At 47.2% G+C, this 23,038-nt stretch overlaps 1 protein-coding gene across 5 annotated transcripts in view; it reads left to right on the top strand.

Annotated features, from left to right (window-relative positions):
• LOC110487104 (rho GTPase-activating protein 44) overlaps positions 1 to 23,038 on the top strand; it is a 97,922-nt gene that overhangs the window by 61,389 nt on the left and 13,495 nt on the right. For 2 of the 5 annotated variants that reach the window (XM_036973788.1, XM_036973785.1), the window contains exons 6-18: positions 976 to 1,052; positions 1,337 to 1,454; positions 3,001 to 3,069; positions 3,465 to 3,546; positions 3,686 to 3,813; positions 5,772 to 5,883; positions 10,211 to 10,292; positions 11,322 to 11,402; positions 13,077 to 13,196; positions 13,603 to 13,694; positions 13,963 to 14,146; positions 18,866 to 18,883; positions 20,357 to 20,554. In XM_036973788.1, coding sequence (XP_036829683.1) covers positions 976 to 1,052; positions 1,337 to 1,454; positions 3,001 to 3,069; positions 3,465 to 3,546; positions 3,686 to 3,813; positions 5,772 to 5,883; positions 10,211 to 10,292; positions 11,322 to 11,402; positions 13,077 to 13,196; positions 13,603 to 13,694; positions 13,963 to 14,146; positions 18,866 to 18,883; positions 20,357 to 20,554 — 1,361 coding nt within the window. Of the gene's footprint in view, positions 1 to 975; positions 1,053 to 1,336; positions 1,455 to 3,000; positions 3,070 to 3,464; positions 3,547 to 3,685; positions 3,814 to 5,771; positions 5,884 to 10,210; positions 10,293 to 11,321; positions 11,403 to 13,076; positions 13,197 to 13,602; positions 13,695 to 13,962; positions 14,147 to 18,862; positions 18,884 to 20,356; positions 20,555 to 23,038 lie in introns of all 5 variants that reach the window. The other 3 variants (XM_036973787.1, XM_036973783.1, XM_036973786.1) reach the window with 2 other exon arrangements.

Genomic DNA, 23,038 nt, shown 5'->3' with positions numbered 1-23,038 from the left:
GATGAGTTGAGTCCTACTGTCACTATGATGAGGTGAGTCCTACTGTCTCTATGATGAGGTGAGTCCTACTGTCCCTATGATGAGGTGAGTCCTACTGTCCCTATGATGAGGTGAGTCCTACTGTCTCTATGATGAGGTGAGTCCTACTGTCACCATGATGAGGTGAGTCCTACTGTCTCTATGATGAGGTGAGTCCTACTGTCTCTATGATGAGGTGAGTCCTACTGTCTCTATGATGAGGTGAGCCCTACTGTCTCTATGATGAGGTGAGTCCTACTGTCACCATGATGAGGTGAGTCCTACTGTCACCATGATGAGGTGAGTCCTACTGTCTCTATGATGAGGTGAGTCCTACTGTCTCTATGATGAGGTGAGTCCTACTGTCTCTATGATGAGGTGAGTCCTACTGTCTCTATGATGAGGTGAGTCCTACTGTCTCTATGATGAGGTGAGTCCTACTGTCCCTAGCCATACATTATTTGAAGTTATAATTGTTATAATTGTCTGTCCAGAGGCTGCCCACAACATTCACCGTTACTATCTCTGACTGAACATGATCAGACACAATGTCAGCATGTTCATTATTGTCTATTAACTTCAGTATGGTGGAATATTCCTCCCCCACATCCACTCCCAGATAACCAGTAGATAACTGAATGTAGTGGGGATACATGATAGAGGAGGGTTGATGTGTTCCCTGTCTCATCCCAGGTGGACATTCCCAGATAACTAGTAGATAACTGAATGTAGTGGAGATACAGTATAGAGGAGGGTTGATGTGTTCCCTGTCTCATCCCAGGTGGACATTCCCAGATAACTAGTAGATAACTGAATGTAGTGGGGATACATGATAGAGGAGGGTTGATGTGTTCCCTGTCTCTTTCCAGGTGGACATTCCCAGATAACTAGTAGATAACTGAATGTAGTGGATATACCTGATAGAGGAGGGTTGATGTGTTCCCTGTCTCATCCCAGGTGGACATTCCCAACATCCAGAAACAGAGGAAACATTTAGCCAAGCTGGTCCTGGACATGGACTCTGCTCGCACACGGTGAGGGATGGACTGTTAACGTACAGGCTGGGACCTGATGCTCTCTTCACTGGTCTTCACCTCTTAAAGACATGCTCACGTTTAGAATAATGCTTAGACCAGCATGTTCCTTCCCTCAGTGCCTGTGTCTCAAATCGCGCCCTAATCCCTATATAGTGTACACTACTGGTCAGAAGTAGTGCACTATATAGCGTGGAATAGGATGCCTTTTGGGATGCTATCGGTTGTGTTGGTGTTCCATCCCTCCTCCTAAACTCTTCTTCTGTCTCCTCCTTAACCTGTAGGTTTCACCAGTCGTCCAAGTCCTCCAGTCACCCTAGCAACCTGCAGGCGGGCGGGGCCAAGGGGGAGGCCCTCAGAGAGGAGATGGAAGAGGCAGCCAATAGGATGGAGATCTGCAGGGTGAGTCACAGGGTTCTTGAGGTTCAGGCTCCTCCTCCTTCACCAACTGTAATCCCCTCCCCCACACCACGAAGCTACATGAACCACTACAAGGTTACAGACTGTATTAACCACTACAAGGTTACAGACTGTATTAAGGTTACAGACTGTATTAACCACTACAAGGTTACAGACTGTATTAAGGTTACAGACTGTATTAAGGTTACAGACTGTATTAACCACTACAAGGTTACAGACTGTATTAACCACTACAAGGTTACAGACTGTATTAACCACTACAAGGTTACAGACTGTATTAACCACTACAAGGTTACAGACTGTATTAACCACTACAAGGTTACAGACTGTATTAAGGTTACAGACTGTATTAACCACTACAAGGTTACAGACTGTATTAAGGTTACAGACTGTATTAACCACTACAAGGTTACAGACTGTATTAAGGTTACAGACTGTATTAACCACTACAAGGTTACAGACTGTATTAACCACTACAAGGTTACAGACTGTATTAAGGTTACAGACTGTATTAACCACTACAAGGTTACAGACTGTATTAAGGTTACAGACTGTATTAACCACTACAAGGTTACAGACTGTATTAAGGTTACAGACTGTATTAACCACTACAAGGTTACAGACTGTATTAAGGTTACAGACTGTATTAAGGTTACAGACTGTATTAACCACTACAAGGTTACAGACTGTATTAAGGTTACAGACTGTATTAACCACTACAAGGTTACAGACTGTATTAAGGTTACAGACTGTATTAACCACTACAAGGTTACAGACTGTATTAACCACTACAAGGTTACAGACTGTATTAACCACCACAAGGTTACAGACTGTATTAAGGTTACAGACTGTATTAACCACTACAAGGTTACAGACTGTATTAAGGTTACAGACTGTATTAACCACTACAAGGTTACAGACTGTATTAAGGTTACAGACTGTATTAACCACTACAAGGTTACAGACTGTATTAACCACTACAAGGTTACAGACTGTATTAAGGTTACAGACTGTATTAAGGTTACAGACTGTATTAACCACTACAAGGTTACAGACTGTATTAAGGTTACAGACTGTATTAACCACTACAAGGTTACAGACTGTATTAACCACTACAAGGTTACAGACTGTATTAACCACTACAAGGTTACAGACTGTATCAAGGTTACAGACTGTATTAACCACTACAAGGTTACAGACTGTATTAACCACTACAAGGTTACAGACTGTATTAACCACCACAAGGTTAAAGACTGTATTAAGGTTACAGACTGTATTAACCACTACAAGGTTACAGACTGTATTAACCACTACAAGGTTACAGACTGTATTAACCACTACAAGGTTACAGACTGTATCAAGGTTACAGACTGTATTAACCACTACAAGGTTACAGACTGTATTAACCACTACAAGGTTACAGACTGTATTAACCACCACAAGGTTAAAGACTGTATTAAGGTTACAGACTGTATTAAGGTTACAGGCTGCAATAAGGTTAAAGGTCATTTCTTATTCTCTTTTCCAGGATCAACTATCAGCTGATATGTATAATTTTGTGGCCAAAGAAATAGACTATGCAAACTACTTTCAGACGGTTAGTACGTTTTCTGTATCATTGTATTTGCCCTTCAGATGACATTGACTCCCTTTACAGTCATATAGCTGAGCGGCTGTTTAAACCTCACCTTTTTACCCCTCTGTCCCTCTGTCCTTCTGTGTCTCTCTGTCCCTCTGTGTCTCTGTCCTTCTGTATCTCTCTGTCCTTCTGTGTCTCTCTGTCCCCCTCTGTATCCTTACGTGTCTCTCTGTCCCTGTGTCTCTGTCCCCCTCTCTGTCCTTCTGTGTCTCTCTGTCCCCCTCTGTATCCTTACGTGTCTCTCTGTCCCTGTGTCGCTGTCCCCCTCTCCTTCCCTGTGTCTCTGTCCCCCTCTCTGTCCCTGTGTCTCTGTCCCCCTCTCTGTCCCTGTGTCTCTGTGTGTCTCCCTGTAGCTCATAGAGATCCAGGCAGAATATCACAGGAAGTCTCTAGAGATCCTCCAGAGTGTCCTGCCCACCATTAAGGCTCACCAGGGTGAGTAATGTGTGTGTGTGTGTGTGTGTGAGTGTGTGTGTGTGTGAGAGAGAGAGAGCTCGTCCATGCCTGCACAGGTACACATGCCTGTCTGCTCCTTGTGTGTCTACCTGTTGTATAATGTGTTGTTCTGCCACAGAGGCGTGGGTGGAGAAGCCTTCGTATGGCAAGGCCCTGGAGGAACACCTGACCATCAGCAGCAGAGAGATCGCCTTCCCCATCGAGGCCTGTGTCACAATGCTGCTGGAGTGTGGCATGCAGGAGGAGGTATAGGAAAAGATTAAGCCTGCTTTACACTAGCTTTCCCAGACCCAGATGTAGCCTACTTAACACTATTACGTTTCCCATACCCAGATGAAGCCTACTTAACAATAAGTTTCCCAGACCCAGATGAAGCCTACTTAACACTACTAAGTTTCCCAGACCCAGATGAAGCCTAATTAACACTACTAAGTTTCCCAGACCCAGATGAAGCCTACTTAATACTAAGTTTCCCAGACCCAGATGAAGCCTACTTAACACTACTAAGTTTCCCAGACCCAGATGAAGCCTAATTAACACTACTAAGTTTCCCAGACCCAGATGAAGCCTACTTAACACTACTAAGTTTCCCAGACCCAGATGAAGCCTAATTAACACTACTAAGTTTCCCAGACCCAGATGAAGCCTACTTAATACTAAGTTTCCCAGACCCAGATGAAGCCTACTTAACACTACTTAGTTTCCCAGACACAGATGAAGCCTAATTAACACTACTAAGTTTCCCATACCCAGATGAAGCCTACTTAACACTACTAAGTTTCCCAGACCCAGATGAAGCCTACTTAACACTACTAAGTTTCCCAGACCCAGATGAAGCCTAATTAACACTACTAAGTTTCCCAGACCCAGATGAAGCCTACTTAATACTAAGTTTCCCAGACACAGATGAAGCCTAATTAACACTACTATTGTAGACAAAGTTACCCAGATGAAGCCTACTTAACACTACTAAGTTTCCCAGACCCAGATGAAGCCTAATTAACACTACTAAGTTTCCCAGACCCAGATGAAGCCTACTTAATACTAAGTTTCCCAGACCCAGATGAAGCCTACTTAACACTACTAAGTTTCCCAGACCCAGATGAAGCCTAATTAACACTACTAAGTTTCCCAGACCCAGATGAAGCCTAATTAACACTACTAAGTTTCCCATACCCAGATGAAGCCTACTTAACACTACTAAGTTTCCCAGACCCAGATGAAGCCTACTTAACACTACTAAGTTTCCCAGACACAGATGAAGCCTAATTAACACTACTAAGTTTCCCAGACACAGATGAAGCCTAATTAACACTACTAAGTTTCCCATACCCAGATGAAGCCTACTTAACACTAAGTTTCCCAGACCCAGCTGATGCCTACTTAACACTACTAAGTTTCCCAGACCCAGCTGATGCCTAATTAACACTACTAAGTTTCCCAGACCCAGCTGATGCCTACTTAACACTACTAAGTTTCCCAGACCCAGCTGATGCCTACTTAACACTACTAAGTTTCCCAGACCCAGATGATGCCTACTTAACACTACTAAGTTTCCCAGACCCAAATGAAGCCTAATTAACACTACTAAACATTCTGATTACAGAGTAGCGTTAATATAGGATTTAGCCGTTAGAGAGTGTTTATTGTAGACAAAGTTACAGTATGTACTCGATTAATATTTCACTATTTATCTCTATGATGACCCTGCTCTGATTCCCTGACTTCCTGACTCCCTGTCTTCCTGACTCCCTGTCTTCCTGACTCCCTGTCTTCCTGACTCCCTGTCTTCCTGACTCCCTGTCTTCTTGACTCCCTGTCTTCCTGACTCCCTGTCTTCTTGACTCCCTGTCTTCCTGACTCCCTGTTTTCCTGACTCCCTGTTTTCCTGACTCCCTGTCTTCTTGACTCCCTGTCTTCCTGACTCTCTGTCTTCCTGACTCCCTGTCTTCCTGACTCCCTGTCTTCCTGTGTGTGTAGGGTCTGTTCAGAGTTGCTCCTTGTCTTCCTGACTCCCTGTCTTCCTGACTCCCTGTCTTCCTGACTCCCTGACTCCCTGTCTTCCTGACTCCCTGTATGTGTAGGGTCTGTTCAGAGTGGCTCCCTGTCTTCCTGACTCCCTGCCTTTCTGACTCCCTGTGTGTGTAGGGTCTGTTCAGAGTTGCTCCCTGACTCCCTGTCTTCCTGACTTCCTGTGTGTGTAGGGTCTGTTCAGAGTGGCTCCCTCGACCTCCAAGCTGAAGAAGCTGAAGGCCTCCCTGGACTGTGGTGTTATGGACGTACAGGAGTTTTCAGCTGACCCCCACGCCATCGCAGGTTACCTTACACACCCACACACACATACACCCACACACACAGACACACACACCCACATATACAGACACCCACACCCACACACACAGACACACACAGACACACACCCACACATACAGACCCACACACCCACACGTACAGACACACACACCCACACATACAGACCCACACACCCACACATACAGACACACACACAGTATATGAAAACACTTAAATACACTCCCATGCATTTAACCCCGGTATTTGTAAATAGTATTTGAAATAAGTATTTAAAAATACCCTCAAATATAATTTGATAAACTATTTCGTTTTTACAAATAACTATTAAAAGACTCAAAATTCTAAAAAGTATTTTAAATACTACAGTGTATGTGTGTGTGTGTGTGTCTGTACAGATAAATAAATGCATCATGTAAAGTGTTGGTCCCGTGTTTCATGAGCTGAAATAAAAAATCCCAGAAATGTTCTACACGCACAAAAAACGTATTTCTCTCAAATGTTGTGCTCAAATGTGTTTACATCCCTGTTAGTGAACATTTCTACTTTGCCAAGATAATCCATCCACCTGACAGGTGTGGTGTATCAACACGCTGATTAAACACCATGGTCATTACACAGGTGCACCTTGTGCTGGGAACAATAAAAGGCCACTCTAAAATGTGCAGTTTTGTAACACAACACAATGCCACAGATGTCTCAAATTTCGAGTGAGTGTGCAATTGGCATGCTAACTGCAGGAATGTCCACCAGAGAATTGAATGTTAGTTTCTCTATCATAAGCCGCCCTCCAATAGCGTTTTAGAGAATATGTCCAACCGGCTTTACAACCGCAGACCATTTGTACGCCATTGTGTGGGCGAGCAGTTTGCTGATGTCAACGTTGTGAACAGAGGTTCCCATGGTGGCGGTGGGGTTATGGTATGGGCAGACATTAGCTACGGACAACGAACACAATTGCATTTTACCCATAGCAATTTGAATGTACAGGGATACCGGGGCAAGATCTTGAGGCCCATTGTCTTGCCATTCATCCAACCACCATCATGTTTCAGCATGATAATGCACAGCCCCATGTTGCAAGGATCTGTACACAATTCTGAAAATGTCCCAGTTATTCCATGGCCTGCATACTCACCAGACATGTCACCCATTGAGCATGTTTGTGATGCTCTGGATTGACGTGTACGACAGCGCGTTCCAGTTCCCGCCAATATCCAGCAACTTTGCACAGCCATTGAAGAGGAGTGGGACAACATTCCACAGGCCACAACCAACAGCCTGATCAACTCTATGGGAAGGTGATGTGTCGCGCTGCATGAGGCAAATGGTCCCACCAGATACTGACTGGTTTTCTGATCCACTCCCCCAATTATTTTTTAAAGGTAACTGTGACCAACAGATGCATATCTGTATTCCCAGTCATGTGACATCCATAGATCCCAATGAATGTATTTACATTGACCGGTTTCCTCATATTAACTGTAACTCAGTAAAATCTTTGAAATGATTACAGGTTAGGTTTATATTTTTGTTCAGTATAGATACTTAAATACACAGGTATTTGAACCCAGGTCTGACACGCACACGCACACACCATCGCAGATTAATTCACACCTCTGCACGCCTCTTACCTCTCTCTCTCTGTCTCTCTGGCTCAGGCTCTGGTCTCCATAACAACGAGCCTTTAGCTAGCTCCGTTGTCTATATATAACCATTAGATATAACTCTGCTTTCAGGAGATTCTCGCCTCCAGAAATACATACATCAATGTTCAGGTCAACACAATCAAGGCTTCTTGTGTTTGTGGAAGACTGTTGTCTTTCACACCTTGTTGCCTATTTCCTTTACACCTTGTTGCCTATTTCCTTTACACCTTGTTGCCTATTTCCTTTACACCTTGTTGCCTATTTCCTTTACACCTTGTTGCCTATTTCCTTTACACTTTGTTGCCTATTTCCTTTACACCTTGTTGCCTATTTCCTTGTTGCCTATTTCCTTTGCACCTTGTTGCCTATTTCCTTCACACCTTGTTGCCTATTTCCTTGTTGCCTATTTCCTAACATCCTCCTCCTCCAGTAGTGAGCCAGTTTGTGTCCCAAACGACATCATATTCCCTATTTAGTGCACTACTGTTGACCAGGACCCATATGTTTCTGGTCAAAAGTAGTGCACTATATAGGTAATAGGGGCCCTGGTCAAAAGTAGTGCACTATATAGGGAATAGGGACCCTGGTCAAAAGTAGTGCACTATATAGGGAATAGGGGCCCTGGTCAAAAGTAGTGCACTATATAGGTAATAGGGGCCCTGGTCAAAAGTAGTGCACTATATAGGGAATAGGGGCCCTGGTCAAAATGTGTGCACTATATAGGGAATAGGGGCCCTGGTCTAAAGTAGTGCACTATATAGTGAATAGGGGACGGTCATCATGAAGTGCTTTGAGAGGCTGGTCATGGCCCACATCAAGGCCAGCATGCCAGGCACACTGGACCCAGTCCAGTTTGCATACCGCTCCAACAGACCCGAGGAAGATGCCATTTCCATCACTATTCACGCGGCCGTAACACATCTGGACAAGAGGAACACCTGTGTGAGAATGCTGTTCCTTAACTACAGTTCAGCATTCCACACTATTGTTCCCTCCAAGCTCGACACCAAGCTCAGAGCGTCCTCAGTTCTCTGCTGTACTTCCTGTTCACCCACGACCACGTGGCTTTGCAAGACACCAACTCCATCATCTAGTTTGCTGACGGCACAGTGGTTGTAGGCCTGATAACCAACAACGATGAGTCAGCCAATAGGGAGGAGCTAAGTGAACTGACATTATGGTGCCAGGACAACACCCTCCACATCAGCAAAACAAACGAGTTGATTGTTGAACTTCAGGAAGTAGAGGAGGGAACATGCTCCGATCCACTTCGACAGGACTGCAGTGGAGAGGGTCAGCAGTTTAAGTTCCTCTGTGTCCCCATCAGAGGACTTGACATGGACCAACATCACCAGGACCAACACCACCAGGACCAACACCACCAGGACCAACACCACCAGGACCAACAACACCAGGACCAACACCACCAGGACCAACACGACCAGGACCAACACCACCAGGACCAACACCACCAGGACCAACACCACCAGGACCAACACCACCAGGACCAACAACACCAGGACCAACAACACCAGGACCAACACCACCAGGACCAACAACACCAGGACCAACACCACCAGGACCAACACCACCAGGACCAACACCACCCCCCCCCCTGTTGTCCAGAGGCTGCGACTGCGTCTTAACTTCCATAGGCGGCTGAAGAAATTTGGCGTGTCACCCCGGGTCCTCTCCAAATACTACTGCTGCACCATGGAGAGTGTTCTGACCGGCTGCATCACGGCCTGGTACGGGAACGGCTCCGCCCACAACTACAAGGCCCAGTACATCACTGGGACCGTGCTCCCACCAATCCAGGACATCTATTAGAAAGTGCTCTGATTCTCGGTACATTAGCACACACACTCACACACACACTCTCACACACACACAGACATTTACAGACATATATACACACACACACAGACATTTACAGACATACACACACACACAAACACAGACACACACACACACACACACACACACACACACACACACACACACACACACACACACACACACACACTGGTCTATAATATTGGACTATACATTGTTCCTTCCTGTATTATACTGATGCTAAAATGTCTCTTCTCTTCTACTGAGACATTTACTTTAGTACTTTGGTATTCTTATCATGTATTATTTCTTATTGCTGTTGCATTGTCCAGTAAGGAGCCTGCAAGTCAGCATTTCATTGGACGGTGTACACCATGGGCATCCCGTACATACCACTAATACAACTTGAAAGGTGAAACTGGATTTGGCCCTGGAGTTTAGTTCAGCTGTGGGGCGAGAGGATCACATCCCTTAACATCTCCCAAGTCATCTGCTTGTGTTTTGCCCAAGACGCTCTCTATCCTAAAGGCTGCCTTGTAATGTTGCTGTCCACTTCCTTGAGTAATCTGAGGGTGGCAGCGTTGTGTGTATTCTCATTAGTATTCTGAACAGAGAAAACCACACCTCCATTAGGCCTAATGAGATGATCTCTCTCTCTCATCCCTCTTCCTCCCTTTCTCACTTCATCTCTCCTTCTCCATCCCGCTGTCCCCCCCTCTCTCTCTCTTATCATTTCTCTCTCCCTTCCTCCCTCCCTCCCCCTCTCTCTCCATCCCATTCTCTCTCTCTCTCTGCCTCTCTCACTCTCTCCCTCCCTCCCTCTGTCTCCCCATCCTTCTCTTCCTCAGGGGCTCTGAAATCATACCTCCGTGAGCTTCCAGAGCCACTGATGACCAGTGAACTTTACGAGGACTGGATTCAGGCGTCAAAGTGAGTAGAGATTCCCTTCATAACCTCAGCATCTCTACTACAGATAACAGACCCTACATAACCTCAGCATCTCTACTACAGATCCCCTCATAACCTCAGCATCTCTACTACAGATAACAGATCCCCTCATAACCTCAGCATCTCTACTACAGATCCCCTCATAACCTCAGCATCTCTACTACAGATAACAGATCCCCTCATAACCTCAGCATCTCTACTACAGATAACAGACCCTACATAACCTCAGCATCTCTACTACAGATAACAGACCCTACATAACCTCAGCATCTCTACTACAGATAACAGACCCTACATAACCTCAGCATCTCTACTACAGATAACAGATCCCCTCATAACCTCAGCATCTCTACTACAGATAACAGATCCCCTCATAACCTCGGCATCTCTACTACAGATCCCCTCATAACCTCAGCATCTCTACTACAGATAACAGATCCCCTCATAACCTCAGCATCTCTACTACAGATAACAGATCCCTACATAACCTCAGCATCTCTACTACAGATAACAGATTCCCTACATAACCTCAGCATCTCTACTACAGATAACAGATCCCTTCATAACCTCAGCATCTCTACTACAGATAACAGATCCCTTCATAACCTCAGCATCTCTACTACAGATCCCCTCATAACCTCAGCATCTCTACTACAGATAACAGATCCCTTTGAGTCATGTTGAAGAGCTGGAGATCACTTTCCTATGTCTATAGGGAGAGCTCCACACAGAAGGGAACAAACTGTACCATAGTGACAGAACAGACAGTGACCGTTATCACAGTAATAGACATTGTTAACACAGTGTTTGTCAACCTCTGGCCCGTGGTTCGGCACTGGTCCCTGGGTTCTGGATTACCGGTCCCTCAGATGGTTAGCTGACACCAATTAGTCTCTCAATGACCATACACTGTAGCCTGCTGGTCTCCCTGGTAGGAAACAACACTGAGAAAAACACTGCCTTGACTACAACACACCCTGAGCCCTGTTCACCGTTGTCTTCCTCATCCAGTATTCAGGATATGGACAAGAGACTACAAGCTCTGCTGGCGGCGTGCGAAAAACTACCAACTGACAACTTCAACAACTTCAGGTCAGTACCCATCTCTCCCTCCCTCTCTACAGTCTACGTAGACCTACTGTCAGCAGGACCCTCCAGTGAGGATCTGTTTTATATGCTTGGGTTGTTGCCAGGCTGAAGTTTCCTCTAGGTTCAGATCTAGGATCAGCTTCCCCTCCCCCACTCTGAACCTTAACCATTAGTGGGGGAATTGCAAAACTGACCCAAGGTCAGCGTCTAGGGTCAACTTCAACCTACTAATGTTGTTTAGATTGTGTTTTAGCTGGGTGTTAAAGTTCTGAGTCTGTGACACTATGTTTACACAGGCAGAGCAATCTTATATCACTAATTGGTATTTTGACCAATCAGATCAGCTCTGAAAAAGATCTGATGTCAAAAAGACCTGATGTGATTGGTCAAAAGAACAATTAGTGGAGATCAGAATGGAGCTGCCTGTGTAGATGCAGCCTGTGACTTGGACCTCCTATCAGGGATAGAATCCCTGTGACTTGGACCTCCTATCAGGGATAGAATCCCTGTGACTTGGACCTCCTATCAGGGATAGAATCCCTGTGACTTGAACCTCCTATCAGGGCTAGAGTCTCTGTGACTTGGACCTCCTATCAGGGCTAGAGTCTCTGTGACTTGGACCTCCTATCAGGGATAGAGTCTCTGTGACTTGGACCTCCTATCAGGGATAGAGTCTCTGTGACTTGGACCTCCTATCAGGGCTAGAGTCTCTGTGACTTGGACCTCCTATCAGGGATAGAGTCTCTGTGACTTGGACCTCCTATCAGGGATAGAGTCTCTGTGACTAGAACCTCCTATCAGGGCTAGAGTCTCTGTGACTTGGACCTCCTATCAGGGATAGAGTCTCTGTGACTTGGACCTCCTATCAGGGATAGAGTCTCTGTGACTTGGACCTCCTATCAGGGCTAGAGTCTCTGTGACTTGGACCTCCTATCAGGGATAGAGTCTCTGTGACTTGGACCTCCTATCAGGGATAGAGTCTCTGTGACTTGGACCTCCTATCAGGGCTAGAGTCTCTGTGACTTGGACCTCCTATCAGGGATAGAGTCTCTGTTGATCTTTAAGGGTTCCAGGTCTGGTTACTGTGATGCTGCTTGGTGTTTAGGTTCCAGGTCTGGTTAATGTGATGCTGCTTGGTCTTTAGGGTTCCAGGTCTGGTTACTGTGATGCTGCTTGGTCTTTAGGTTCCAGGTCTGGTTACTGTGATGCTGCTTGGCTTTTAAGGGTTCCAGGTCTGGTTACTGTGATGATGCTTGGTCTTTAGGTTCCAGGTCTGGTTACTGTGATGCTGCTTGATCTTTAAGGGTTCCAGGTCTGGTTACTGTGATGATGCTTGGTCTTTAGGGTTCCAGGTCTGTTTACTGTGATGCTGCTTGGTCTTTAGGGTTCCAGGTCTGTTTACTGTGATGCTGCTTGGTCTTAAACCAGGTCTGGTTACTGTGATGCTGCTTGGTCTTTAGGGTTCCAGGTCTGGTTACTGTGATGCTGCTTGGTCTTTAGGGTTCCAGGTCTGGTTACTGTGATGCTGCTTGGTCTTTAGGGTTCCAGGTCTGGTTACTGTGATGCTGCTTGGTCTTTAGGGTTCCAGGTCTGGCTACTGTAAAGCATGTGGTGATTGAGTGATTTATTGATTGATAAATTGATTGATTGAGTGTGTATTTCTCCTCTTCCTATCAGATACTTAATCAAGTTCCTAGCCAAGCTAGGAGATTATCAGGACTCCAACAAGATGACTCCTGGTAACATGGCCATAGTTCTGGGTCCCAACCTGCTCTGGACCCACTCCAACGAGAGTGGGTATGTGTGCTGTCCTCCCTTCTCTCTCTCTCTCTGTGTGTGTCTCTCTCTCTCTCTCTCTCCCTCTGTCTCTCTCTCTGTCTCTCTCTCTCTCTCTCTCTCTCTCTCTCTCTCTCTCTCTCTCTCTGTATCTCTCTCTCTCTCGCTCTCTCTCTCTCTCTCTCTCGCTCTCTCTCTCTCTGTATCTCTCTTTCTCTGTCTCTCTCTCTCTGTCTCTCTCTCTCTCCTCAAAATACGCAACTTATCAGTCAACATTTTAGTGGTCTTTTGACTGTCTGCGGAGGGAACCTTGAAATACGTTTGAAGCATGTGGTTCACTTAACTCGGTAACCTATTGAATAGTCCCAAAAGTGCAAACTCCCAAGTTAAATCAAGTGCTGTCTCACTGAGTGTGTGTTGTTTCCAGGAACATGACAGAGATGATGACCACAGTGTCTCTTCAGATAGTGGGGATCATAGAACCCATCATACAGCACGCTGACTGGTTCTTCCCTGGAGGTGAGACACACACACTCACTCACTCACTCACTCACTCACTCACTCACTCACTCACTCACACACACACACACACACACACACACGCTCACTGACACACACACACTCACATACATGCACACACACACACATACATACCTGCAAACACACACACAGGCACACACTCACATGCATGCACGCTTAAACACACACATACACACACACATACCTGCAACACACACTGTCTTTAGGATCCTGACCTAATTGGATCCTCTCTCTTCCTCTCCTATAGATATTGAGTTTAATCTGACGGGCTGCTACGGCAGTCCTGTCCACACCAACCACAACTCAAACTACAGCTCCATGCCTTCGCCAGACATGGACCAATCAGAACGCAAGCTGCCGCATGACCATGGCAGACGCCCACTCAGCGTTGCCACTGACAACATGATGCTGGAATTCTACAAGAAGGATGGGTAGGCTGCTGCTGAGTGCAAGCTGGTCGATCCTTCCTCCCTCGTTCTCTCTCTCTCTGTTTCTCTCTTCTCTGTTTCTCTCATCACTCACTCTCTCTCGCTGTTTCTCTCTTCACTCTCACTCTATCTGTTTCTCTCTTCACTCTCTCACTCTCTCTGTTTCTCTCTTCTCTGTCTCAATCTCTGTTTCTCTCATCACTCACTCTCTCTTGCTGTTTCTCTCTTCACTCTCTCACTCTCTCTTCACTCTCTCACTCTCACTCTCTCTCTCTGTTTATCTCATCACTCTCTCACTCTGTTTCTCTCTTCACTCTCTCTCTCTTCTCTCTCCTCTGTTTCTCTCTCTTCCTCTCTCTCTCCCTCTCTCTCTCCCCCTCTCTCTCTCTCCCTCCCTCCCTCCCTCCCTCTCTCTTTCTCTCTCTCTTTTCCTATCTTCCTCCCTCTCTCTCTCTCTCTCTCACTTCCTCCTTTCTCTGTCTCTCTCTTCTCATGCAGCATCTAAACCCACGTACTGTCACCCACTCCTTCTCTTCTCTCTGTTGGTTTTGAGTCTTGAGCCAGAACCTCGAGGAACAGATTGCTAGTTTGTTAAAGACACACGACTCAGACAGAGTATTTACATAATGAACTAGATCTTTAAAGGTTTAACAAAGCATCTTTGAAAAAAAAACTAAATTAATTCTATGAAGGTGTTATGAATGTTTTCTGAAGGCGTCTTAAAGCCTTTAAAGGGGCACTTCTCCAGCACCAAACCAGCGTCTACATACAGTGTGTGAAAACACCGCGTCTCTGTGATCTGTGGTTAAAAAGTCTAGAAGCCCTTTAAAAAGTATTTGTGACATCACAGGGTGGGTTTAAAGTTAAAAACAGTGATTTTCAAAACCGCCATTTATTTTCGAGCTCCAAACGTCACTGAGAATCTCATAGTGTTTGAAGATCACCTTTTTTTTTTAAATGTTTAAACTTTTGATGATGTCATCGGGTAGAACTTAATACTTTTTTTTTCGACAAAACTGTGCCTTTTTCACAAAGTAGTGGAATAGTCCTTTAAGTGGTTGTTCATCTACACTGTTCTGATTTAGAGGTCTCAGTAGAACACAGAAAGAAGGTAGATCTCTGCCCTGTCAATCATCCTCTCAGCCAGTTAGCTGTCAGCTTTATCAGCCCTCATCTAGAGAGGAGGGATACCTTAGGAATGCAAACACACGTTATTTAAATAGTCTACACACACCTTGTTGAAATAGTCCCGGCCCGGTGAGTGGCACCGTCTCTATGGCAACACGGCGGCAGTGATAGAGGTTGCTTCTAGTTGCTTCTTCGCATTCTCCTGAGATCTACACACACACACACACACACGCACACACACACACGCACGCGCGCACTCACACCATGCACACACACACAAACACAAACTCACACCACACACGCACACGCTCACACCTAGCCTATCCTTCTCAGTCTGGAACGTCACCTGCCCTCCCTGACTCACCAGGTGGAAAATCACTGGCAGACAGGCCAAAATCCTCCCTCACAGAAATTGTCTCGGAGAACCAGACATTGGAGCAACGTTGGAGCAACGGCACAAGATCTGGGCAGAATATCAGATTCTCTCTGACATTTAGAAAGGGGAAAACAGACAGACGACTCTCCCAACGAATCACAGGCTTGGGTAGGCGGAGTTTAAAATGTGGGCGGGAGTTATGCTCATGTTTAGCGAGGGCAACCAGCGGATACAGCAGTGACGTCACCGCTGACCCACTCCCCATTTACAATTCAACACCTCTGTTCCAACTGACGGCCAAACTTCTACAGACCTCAAAACCCGTAACGTTGGAACATTGAGGGAGGCAACCCATCTGTCACAGAGAGACTGTCCAGAGAGACTGTCCAGAGAGACTGTCCAGAGAGACTGTCACAAGAGACTGTCACAGAGAGACTGTCCAGAGAGACTGTCCAGAAAGACTGTCACAGAGAGACTGTCACAGAGAGACTGCCCAGAGAGACTGTCACAGAGAGACTGTCACAGAGAGACTGTCCAGAGAGACTGTCACAGAGAGACTGTCACGGAGAGACTGTCACGGAGAGACTGTCACAGAGAGACTGTCCAGAGAGACTGTCACAGAGAGACTGTCACAGAGAGACTGTCACAGAGAGACTGCCCAGAGAGACTCACAGAGAGACTGTCATAGAGAGACTGTCCAGAGAGACTGTCACAGAGAGACTGTCCAGAGAGACTGTCACAGAGAGACTGTCACGGAGAGACTGTCACGGAGAGACTGTCACAGAGAGACTGTCCAGAGAGACTGTCACAGAGAGACTGTCACAGAGAGACTGTCACAGAGAGACTGCCCAGAGAGACTCACAGAGAGACTGTCACAGAGAGACTGTCCAGAGAGACTGTCACAGAGAGACTGTCCAGAGAGACTGTCACAGAGAGACTGTCACAGAGAGACTGTCACAGAGATACTGTCACAGAGAGACTGTCACAGAGATACTGCCCAGAGAGACGGTCACAGAGAGACTGTCACAGAGAGACTGTCACAGAGAGACTGTCCAGAGAGACTGTCACAGAGAGACTGTCACAGAGAGACTGTCCAGAGAGACTGTCACAGAGAGACTGTCCAGAGAGACTGTCACAGAGAGACTGTCACAGAGAGACTGTCCAGAGAGACTGTCACAGAGAGACTGTCACAGAGAGACTGTCACAGAGAGACTGCCCAGAGAGACTGTCACAGAGAGACTGTCACAGAGAGACTGTCCAGAGAGACTGTCACAGAGAGACTGTCACAGAGAGACTGTCACAGAGATACTGTCACAGAGAGACTGTCACAGAGAGACTGTCACAGAGATACTGCCCAGAGAGACTGTCCAGAGAGACTGTCACAGAGAGACTGTCACAGAGGAGACAGACAGATTTACTTTCCAATTGATATATAATTTTGTCACCACACACTTCAACCCCAAACAGTTCTCCATATGAGACGCTGGTAGAAAATACAGTTATTATCCACTCAGTAAATGATCAGTTTTGTAACTGTGGTGGTTATCGAAGGCAGGCTGTTGTTTCTGGACTGAGGAGAGTTGTGACGACGTGTTTGTCTCTGCGTGTGAGTCCACTCCGGAGAACTCAGCTTGGCTTAATTACTGTATTAACTAACGAGGCACTCATTTCCTCTTGGTAGGACAGTGCAGGCTAGTCATTTGGTCTGGCATGTCCCAATACCTCTGAAACCCTCTATGCCCTGTCACTGTGAATCTCATCCCCAGAATACGGACTACACTGTAGCCCACTAGCCTTCCACACTAGCCACTTCTACTGGTCCCCTCTGTAGCCCACTAGCCTTCCACACAAGCCACTTCCAATGGTCCCCTCTGTAGCCCACTAGCCTTCCACACTAGCCCCTTCTACAGGTCCCCTCTGTAGCCCCCTAGACTTATACACTAGCCCCTTCTATAGGTCCCCTCTGTAGCCCCCTAGGCTTCTACACTAGCCCCTTCTACAGGTCCCCTATGTAGGCCCCTAGACTTCTACACTAGCCCCTTCTATTGGTCCCCTCTGTAGCTCCCTAGACTTCTACACTAGCCCCTTCTACACTCAGCACATTTCAATCTCCACACTAGTCACTGGCCTAGACCTCTATGTAGCTCCCTAGCCATCTATGTAGCTCCCTAGCCCTCTATGTAGCTCCCTAGCCATCTATGTAGCTCCCTAGCCATCTATGTAGCTCCCTAACCCTCTATGTAGCTCCCTAGCCCTCTATGTAGCTCCCTAGACCTCTATGTAGCTCCCTAGCCATCTATGTAGCTCCCTAACCCTCTATGTAGCTCCATAGCCCTCTATGTAGCTCCCCAGCCCTCTATGTGTCTCCCTAACCCTCTATATAGCTCCCTAACCCTCTATGTAGCTCCCTAACTCTATTTGTGGTTCCCTAACCTCTATGTAGCTCCCTAACCCTCTATGTATCTCCCTAGCCATCTATGGAGCTCCCTAACCCTCTGTGTAGCTCCCTAACCCTCTATGTAGCTCCCTAACCCTCTATGGAGCTCCCTAACCCTCTATGGAGCTCCCTAACCCACTATGTAGCTCCCTAACCCTCTATGTAGCTCCCTAGCCCTCTATGTAGCTCCCTAACCCTCTATGTAGCTCCCTAACCCTCTATGTAGCTCCCTAGCCCTCTATGTAGCTCCCTAACCTTCTATGTATCTCCCTAGCCATCTATGTAGCTCCCTAACCCACTATGTAGCTCCCTAACCCTCTATATAGCTCCCTAACCCACTATATAGCTCCCTAACCCACTATGTAGCTCCCTAACCCTCTATGTATCTCCCTAGCCATCTATGTAGCTCCCTAACCCACTATGTAGCTCCCTAACCCACTATGTAGCTCCCTAACCCTCTATGTAGCTCCCTAACCCTCTATATAGCTCCCTAACCCACTATATAGCTCCCTAACCCACTATGTAGCTCCCTAACCCTCTATGTATCTCCCTAGCCATCTATGTAGCTCCCTAACCCACTATGTAGCTCCCTAACCCTCTATATAGCTCCCTAACCCACTATATAGCTCCCTAACCCACTATGTAGCTCCCTAACCCACTATGTAGCTCCCTAATCCTCTATCTAGCTCCATAGCCCTCTAAACTAGACTCTGTGTATGAATAGAAAATGAATAGAATGTGTCTCTTACGTGCCTCTCGTTTCTTTGCCCCGTCAAAGCAGCATAAGGAAAATACAAAGGTACTGTATGGTTCCTCCTCTAGTCCTGACCTCCTCTAGTCATCACCTCCTCTAGTCCTGACCTCCTCTAGTCCTGACCTCCTCTAGTCATCACCTCCTCTAGTCCTGACCTCCTCTAGTCCTGACCTCCTCTAGTCCTGACCTCCTCTAGTCCCCTGACCTCCTCTAGTCCTGACCTCCTCTAGTCCTGACCTCCTCTAGTCCTGACCTCCTCTAGTCATCACCTCCTCTAGTCATCACCTCCTCTAGTCCTGACCTCCTCTAGTCCTGACCTCCTCTAGTCCTGACCTCCTCTAGTCCCCTGACACCTCCTCCTCTAGTCCTGACCTCCTCTAGTCATCACCTCCTCTAGTCCTGACCTCCTCTAGTCCTGACCTCTAGTCATCACCTCCTCTAGTCCCCTGACCTCCTCTAGTCCTGACCTCCTCTAGTCCTGACCTCCTCTAGTCATCACCTCCTCTAGTCCTGACCTCCTCCTCCTCTAGTCCTGACCTCCTCTAGTCCTGACCTCCTATAGTCATCACCTCCTCTAGTCCCCTGACCTCCTCTAGTCCCCTGACCTCCTCTAGTCCTGACCTCTTCTAGTCCTGACCTCCTCTAGCCCCCTGACACCTCCTCCTCTAGTCCTGATCTCCTCTAGTCCTGACCTCCTCTAGTCCCCTGACACCTCCTCCTCTAGTCCTGACCTCCTCTAGTCCTGACCTCCTCCTCTAGTCCTGACCTCCTCCTCTAGTCCTGACCTCCTCCTCTAGTCCTGACCTCCTCCTCTAGTCCTGACCTCCTCTAGTGCTGACCTCCTCCTCTAGTCTTGACCTCCTCCTCTAGTCTTGACCTCCTCCTCTAGTCCTGACCTCCTCCTCTAGTCCTGACCTCCTCCTCTATTCCTGACCTCCTCCTCTAGTCCTGACCTCCTCCTCTAGTCTTGACCTCCTCCTCTAGTCCTGACCTCCTCCTCTAGTCCTGACCTCCTCCTCTAGTCTTGACCTCCTCCTCTAGTCTTGACCTCCTCCTCTAGTCCTGACCTCCTCTAGTCCTGACCTCCTCCTCTAGTCCTGACCTCCGCCTCTAGTCCTGACCTCCTCCTCTAGTCTTGACCTCCTCCTCTAGTCTTGACCTCCTCCTCTAGTCCTGACCTCCTCCTCTAGTCCTGACCTCCTCCTCTAGTCCTGACCTCCTCCTCTAGTCCTGACCTCCTCTAGTCCTGACCTCCTCCTCTAGTCCTCACCTCCTCCTCTAGTCCTGACCTCCTCCTCTAGTCCTGAACTCCTCCTCTAGTCCTGACCTCCTTCTCTAGTCCTGACCTCCTCCTCTAGTCCTGGCCTCCTCCTCTAGTCCTGGCCTCCTCCTCTAGTCCTGACCTCCTCCTCTAGTCCTGACCTCCTCCTCTCAACTCTCTATTTCTCTACAGTTTGTTTCGTTTTTTAATTGTCTCATCTGACTGTCTCTTGTTTTATGCATCTCTGTCCCTCTCAGTATGGGTGTCCGGGTGATGGACACGTCCTGGGTGTCCCGTAAGGGTTCGTCCACCCTGGCCCGTAAGGCCTCGTCCACCCCTCCCAGTGTCCAGGGTCCAGGCTCCCCTGCTGACCACTCCCTCATCCTGGAGCAGCCTGGAGAGCTGGCCCAGTCTCCCTCACCCCCACCTCAACCTGGGGAGAGGGACCGGATCGGGTAAGTCCCCACCACCACCACCACCACGGAGGATTCCTCATCTCCACCTTCCTCCCGTCTTCACCATCATCATCATCTTCACCAGCTCTCCATGACTTGTCTTGAAGTGTTTGAGCCGTTGTTGTTGTTGTTGTGTTGTTGTTGTTGTTATATGTCTCACAGACTTGTTAAACTCCTCTCCTCTCTGACATGATTTGGGGTTCTTTCCTGTTGGCCTATTTTTCCTCATCGTCTGTCCCTCCACTTCACCGTTGTTGTTCAGTCTGTCAGGTTTCTGTCACTGTGGGAGCTAATGAAGAGGGGCTAGCTAACGTTCCTTCAGGTTTGAGAGGGTACACAGGTTAATATCCCACCGTTGTTGTCTAGTCTGTCAGGTTTCTGTCACTGTGGGAGCCAATGAAGAGGGGCTAGTCTGTCAGGTTTCTGTCACTGTGGGAGCTAATGAAGAGGGGCTAGTCTGTCAGGTTTCTGTCACTGTGGGAGCTAATGAAGAGGGGCTAGCTAACGTTCCTTCAGGTTTGAGAGGGTACACAGGTTTATATCCCACCGTTGTTGTCTGGTCTGTCAGGTTTCTGTCACTGTGGGAGCTAATGAAGAGGGGCTAGCTAACGTTCCTTCAGGTTTGAGAGGGTACACAGGTTTATATCCCACCGTTGTTGTCTGGTCTGTCAGGTTTCTGTCACTGTGGGAGCTAATGAAGAGGGGCTAGCTAACGTTCCTTCAGGTTTGAGAGGGTACACAGGTTTATATCCCACCGTTGTTGTCTAGTCTGTCAGGTTTCTGTCACCGAGGGAGCTAATGAAGAGGGGCTAGCTAACGTTCCTTCAGGTTTGAGAGGGTACACAGGTTTATATCCCACCGTTGTTGTCTAGTCTGTCAGGTTTCTGTCACTGTGGGAGCTAATGAAGAGGGGCTAGCTAACGTTCCTTCAGGTTTGAGAGGGTACACAGGTTTATATCCCACCGTTGTTGTCTAGTCTGTCAGGTTTCTGTCACCGAGGGAGCTAATGAAGAGGGGCTAGCTAACGTTCCTTCAGGTTTGAGAGGGTTCACAGGTTTATATCCCACCGTTGTTGTCTAGTCTGTAAGGTTTCTGTCACTGTGGGAGCTAATGAAGAGGGGCTAGCTAACGTTCCTTCAGGTTTGAGAGGGTTCACAGGTTTATATCCCACCTCAAGTTTTCCTGAACAGTACATACGTATACGTCTTCTTTATTTAAATGTCACATATCATTTCACTCCACCAAGTCTCTGACAGCATGTAAACATTCAACCTCATCCCTGTGACACGGTGTGGCTCGAGGTGACCTCTGTTGCCATGGCTACAGTGTTTTCTGCTGACACACACCGAGTGACTTTGACCGTTTTGTTTTCTACTCTCATCTTAAAACCGCAGCATTTATTAATACAATCCATCACCAGTTAATAATATCACATTAAAAGTGACAGTCTGGGATTGATACATCCATTTTGTTCTTGTTTGAATTAATAATGGCTGCGTCCATGTGAAATGTTGCAGAAAAGTTGTTTTATAAAGATATGCTTGGTTCTGGCTTGTGATTGGCTTGTTCTCCTTCCTGCTCTGTTGCTCTTTCAGCCAATGAGATGAAAGGGTTTTGTGTCTGTCTCACACTGCCCTGGGCTGGCTGAGGGAACCCTATAACATTATATGTTGCATTTTTGTCAGAGTGGGCCCATATTAGAGTCATTAAGCGTCTCAGAGTAGGAGTGATGGTCTAAGATCAGTTTAGCCTTTTAGCTCGTAATTAATATTATTACCTGAACAGGGTGACCTGATCCTAGATCAGCACTCCTACTCTGAGACGCTTTCTGGACGTGTGCCGTGGTCAAACATGAAGGTCAATCTCAGGCTACTCGATTCTGTAGAGGTCAAAGCCATTTGGGTTGTCCTCCCTTCCAGTTGGTTAAAGCCTGTTTCACCATGACTAGCCTCTTGCAGTGTGAAGACACAAGGTGATCACAGAGGGAGTTTTACAGGCTCCACCCTCTTTTCTTTCCTTTGGGAATCCCCCCTTTTGCTTTGCTGTTCATTCTGCTTGATGTTTCTCTTCACAGAGCTGACTGCAGTCTGTGTGCTAAGCTTGTTTCACTGCCCGCTGTCCGCTTGCTCTCTCCGCACCAGAAAACAAACGCTGATTTTTAGTTTTAATCTGGATTAGACACTAACTACCAACCTAACGAACACCTCAGTAATCACAACAAGATAACCATCTCACCGCCACCACCACCACCACCGCCACCACCACTACTACCACCGCCACCACCACTACTACCACCGCCACCACCACTACTACCACCGCCACCACCACTACTACCACCGCCACCACCACTACCACCACCACCGCTACCACCACTACTACCACCACTACTACCACCACTACTACCACCACTACTACCACCACCGCCACCACTACTACCACCACTACCGCCACCACTACTACCACCACCGCCACCACCACCACCAC

The sequence above is a fragment of the Oncorhynchus mykiss genome, unplaced genomic scaffold (assembly GCF_013265735.2).
Source record: "Oncorhynchus mykiss isolate Arlee unplaced genomic scaffold, USDA_OmykA_1.1 un_scaffold_317, whole genome shotgun sequence".
In the NCBI taxonomy this organism is placed as follows: Eukaryota; Metazoa; Chordata; class Actinopteri; order Salmoniformes; family Salmonidae; genus Oncorhynchus; species Oncorhynchus mykiss.
Note: the sequence above shows the minus strand (reverse complement) of the source record. Positions and strands in the feature narration are given on the sequence as shown.